We start from the raw sequence: 4,300 nt of genomic DNA on the forward strand, positions 1-4,300 counted from the left end.
TTAATCAAAATAAATTAATATATGCATGTATATTTTAATTTGCGCTAGAAGCGAAAAAATAGGCATTAATTGCTATATTGTGAACGTGGCTATATGCAAAAATGTTTTTCATATAAAATTTTTATTTTTCTGCTACATATACGTGCCCGATTCCCAACAATTCTTTGGATTTAGTTATAGCAAATTGTAAGGAACTTTAAGATAATAATTCCAATAAAATAATATGTATAAATAAAAATGTATTATTTGATAAATCAATTTGATATGTACATAATTCTTGAGACATTGTTTTATTTGATATGTACATAATTCTTGAGACATTGTTTTATTTGTATGAATGATATGTATAAGATTTAATGATAGATAGCTCTAATAGGCTCGTATGGACATAGATATAGCTCAATTGGTTGCAGGTGTGAAGTTGGTACAAGGTCATATGATTGAATCTCGGTAGCCGCAATGTGGAAATTTCAACTTTTATAAGGATTGGTTCCTTGTGGAAATCAGGTCCGAGTCCGCTACCCTAACGGGCTGTTGAGTCATCATGATTTATATTTCTCTACAAATACTTGTTGGGCCAAGGGATGGGGGGGCCCTGAGGCCGAGGGATTTCGCCCCTCAAATTTTACCACAAATTCACTTTTCGCCCCCCATATTTTCTAAAGTGAACAAATTTTTATTTGGGTGATTTGAGAAGTGAAAGATCATCGAGAATCAGAAGATGTAAGTATCATTAAAAATTGGGAATGGCTGCAAACATTGGGGGTAACGTGCAAGGTATGTGCATAAACTTTATGCACATACCTTGCACGTTACCCCCAATGTGTTTTGGGCCCTGGGCGTGGGCCCTGCTCGCCCCACCCCAGGGCCGGCCCTGGCATAAAGTGTGGTTTGTTGCTCGCGGTCCTTGGATGGAGTGGACCAGTATGTTTGTTACAAATTGGTATTATTGAGAGTGGAATTTGATCACATTGTAACAAACGAGGTGGAATGTAAAATTGAGCTAAATTTTTAGGGCCTAAAAATGTAACCACACGTAAGTTAACAAAGTGTCAATTTTTTGGTTGACTCAAATTGAGAACAAAATTCAATAGAAATGAAATTGGGGTCAAATTTAGAGGCTAAAAATGTAATTTACCGTCTATGAATTGGGGGTACAATTCCCTTTCTTTGGAAGAAAGCATTTGCGTCTTCTTTCCTCACTTGGACATTTTTTGGGCGGGAAAGAGAGCGGCGGAATGAGCACATCGGCGGCGGCGGAGGCGGAGGCGGAGGCGGAGGCGGAGGCTCCAGACTTGGTTTGTGAACTTGACAGTGTACAAGGCATCGTTGACGCCCTTACCTCCGTCAGATGGAAGCGCTATCAAGTAATTAATTACTCCTCCTTTTTTTCTCTTTCTTCTTCCTTTTCGATTTCTTATTGCAACTGTAAATTAGAATTCGATCTCTCTCTCTCTCAAAATATTCACCAATTAGGATGCACTCGTAGAATTATCTGAACATGGTATAGTGATAATCGTCGAGGAAACCAGCTGCCTTCAGGCCAAGGTTTATTTACAACGCGAGGTATATTTATTTTTGTGCTGAATATTTTCTTTCTGTAATTAAGTGAGTGAAATTGGATGGATGATTATTGATTGATATTGTTTGTTGTTGATAGTTATTTGTTAAATATGAATACGGGGCGAGAGGGAGGCCTCGATTTGGGATGAGCTTAGGACTGTTTGTAGATTGTCTAAACACATTTTCAGTTCCGGGCAAGTCCAACATTCTCGAGCTCAGATATCCAGGTCCCGATATGCAACTTCTTCTCAGGTCTTTTCTTTTTCTCCTTCAGTTAGAATTTGGGTGTTGTAATTTGGGGTTGAATGTGTGTTTTTAGAATGCTGACCTTTTATCAACAAATAATCGGAGTGATGAAAATTACTGTTAAGATTATATGCCACATAATCAAACTAAATTTTCGATTCCCAAAAATGAAATTGTTTGCATTTCATAATATACGTTCACCAACGTCGAACTATGAAGGCAATGTGATGTCTGATTTGTAACATCAACATGATCAATATATTAATAAATGAGCTCATCTTACTCTCTCTTTAGGAGAAGTGCAGATTTCCAGATAAACTTTTGTTCTACATTTTTGTTACTTATTTTCTGTTTCTTGTTGTGGTAGATCTGTTGATTCTCCCAACGCGTGCATTTATGCACAGATTAGGACAAGGATTCCAGAGACTATTTCATGGGACTACAACTTTGAACCTACTGGAGCCACTCCTCTTACTTTTACGGTTAAAGTATTTTTTTTATCTTCTCACCAATAATTACTTTCTTTTTATTTCTACAAGTTCATTATTGAAAAAAAGTTACACCGTCTATAACTAAGCAGTTGTATAACTGATCGTGATTTATGGTTCTCTGACAGCTTTCACATGAATGAACATAAGAAGACAATTTTCTCTGGTTTATAACAACTACATATCGTAAACTCTAAAGAGAAACTATATGCCTCTTATTGTTTCTGGAATCAGATCATTACATGCTGGATTTAGAGCCTACATACATGTAAACTGTAATATATGTGTCTCAATGACAATACATATGCATATAATATGTCTAATACTACTTAAAAGTAGGCTTGATCAACTGCCCCTAGCAAATAATTCAGAAGCCAATATTTCACAAAGTTGCAAATATGCTGGTCTAAAATTAGTAAAATGCATGACTTTTATTTGAAAGATAGTGCATAGCCAAAATTCATCCTTTATGTATCTCATTAGCCATTATCACCAAAAGTAACATTATATTAGGCTTTGGATAGTTTAGTGTTAACGTCTCGAATTTATAATGATAAATTTGTTTGGTATAGTATAAAGTTGTTGATAATTCCTAATGAAATTATAATGATAGTTGTGCTAGGGTGATAATAGTCATTTATTAGAGTATGTTATGAATGTGAATATTATTAGTTATTAGTGTAAGCAAAGTGATTGTTAGTGGGATAGTCTGCAGCTCTGAAGGAAGCTATTGACGATCTAGAATGGCCTGGTTCTAGCATTCAGATTAAGTTACAGCCGACACCCCCTTCTGTCATCTTCCGAGCTGAAGGCCATGGTGATTTACAGGTTTTTTCCTTTTTTTTTTTTCTTTTTTTCTGAAACTATTTGTTTCAACAGTTTACGGTTTATGATTGAATGTCGGTTATTGTGCAGATTGAATTCAATTACTATGCCAATATGGATCTTTTGATTGCCTTCAGTTGTGATCGCCCAATTTCTCACAGGTTCTTTCATTACATTAGATTACATTGCGTTCTTTATTGTGTATGGGCTTTTGGACTGAACACACACACACACACACACGCGCGCGCACGCTCACACAGGTACAAGTACAAATTCCTGAGAGCAACAACATCAAACATACCAGCTAGTGTGCTTAGAGACAATCGAGGGAGCAAATTTACAATGGGCAGAGGTGGTTTGCTCAAAGTTCAGCATCTCGTTTCAGTTTCAAAGCCTTCTTCAGTTCCACACATTGAATCGGCTGGCTATCAGCAACCGAGTCGCATTGCTTACATTGAGTTCTTTGTGAAACCACATGTTCAAGAAGACGACGAAGAAGAAGAAGAACAAGTTAATGTAGTAAATGATTCTCAATAATTGGAATCTCACCTTACATTTTTATATTTTATGTAGCAACAGATAAAACTTAGTTGAATGACATTTTTTTTCTCACAGCACATCAATGGGTCGTTCCACTTAATGACTCTCAACTAACCCAAATATAGACCAGGGTTTTTTTATGCTACACCCGGTCAACTTCACGGCGCGTATATCCTACCATACATCTGTGAATATGGGCTCCATTTTATTACTTTTGGTGGTGGTTGGCAGAGAATTTTCGTTTTTGGAGAAAGTAGAACACATAAAGAGAGGGTATAATAGTAATTGCACTGCAACATTGTCAAATTTTTGTCCATTGACTCTCAAAAATAGGGGGGTCTTTGTAGTTTTTATTTTTTAATATAAGAGAGGGTGAATGTGACCTATCTATAGTTAGGGGTGGTTTTTTTTTTTACCAAATTGCCCTACCAACCCGTTGCCCTACCGAGCCCGACCGATTCTCTACCGAAATATTTCTACCGAATTATTACCGTACCCTACCGTACCCTACCGAAATGTTTTGGTCCGGCACTCAATATTATTACAATGGTATTGCCCTACCGTACCGAAATATTATTAATAAATAAAATTTTATTTTAATAATTAATTTATTATATATAAAGAGTTAATATAGTATC

The 4,300-nt window shown here is 36.3% G+C and overlaps 1 protein-coding gene across 1 annotated transcript; it reads left to right on the top strand.

Moving 5' to 3' along the window:
- The first annotated feature begins 909 nt into the window (after positions 1–909).
- Positions 910–3,739, top strand: LOC105948914 (PCNA domain-containing protein). Its single transcript, XM_012972176.2, has 7 exons — positions 910–1,367; positions 1,477–1,566; positions 1,661–1,815; positions 2,177–2,297; positions 3,006–3,125; positions 3,213–3,283; positions 3,383–3,739. The coding sequence occupies exons 1-7, from the start codon at positions 1,239–1,241 to the stop codon at positions 3,657–3,659; spliced, it is 963 nt and encodes a 320-aa protein (XP_012827630.2). The 5' UTR covers positions 910–1,238; the 3' UTR covers positions 3,660–3,739.
- Positions 3,740–4,300: the final 561 nt, after the last annotated feature.

The sequence above is a fragment of the Erythranthe guttata genome, chromosome 1 (assembly GCF_056151865.1).
Source record: "Erythranthe guttata isolate IM_541 chromosome 1, IM_541, whole genome shotgun sequence".
NCBI classification, from domain to species: Eukaryota; Viridiplantae; Streptophyta; class Magnoliopsida; order Lamiales; family Phrymaceae; genus Erythranthe; species Erythranthe guttata.

Excerpts from the sequence above, each read along its gene's own strand:
- LOC105948914 (XM_012972176.2), top strand. The coding sequence starts at position 1,239 with ATGAGCACATCGGCGGCGGCGGAGGCGGAGGCGGAGGCGGAGGCGGAG. Across the intron at positions 2,298-3,005 it reads CTCTTACTTTTACGGTTAAA|TCTGCAGCTCTGAAGGAAGC; the intron begins GTATTTTTTTTA and ends TTAGTGGGATAG. Across the intron at positions 3,284-3,382 it reads GATCGCCCAATTTCTCACAG|GTACAAGTACAAATTCCTGA; the intron begins GTTCTTTCATTA and ends ACGCTCACACAG.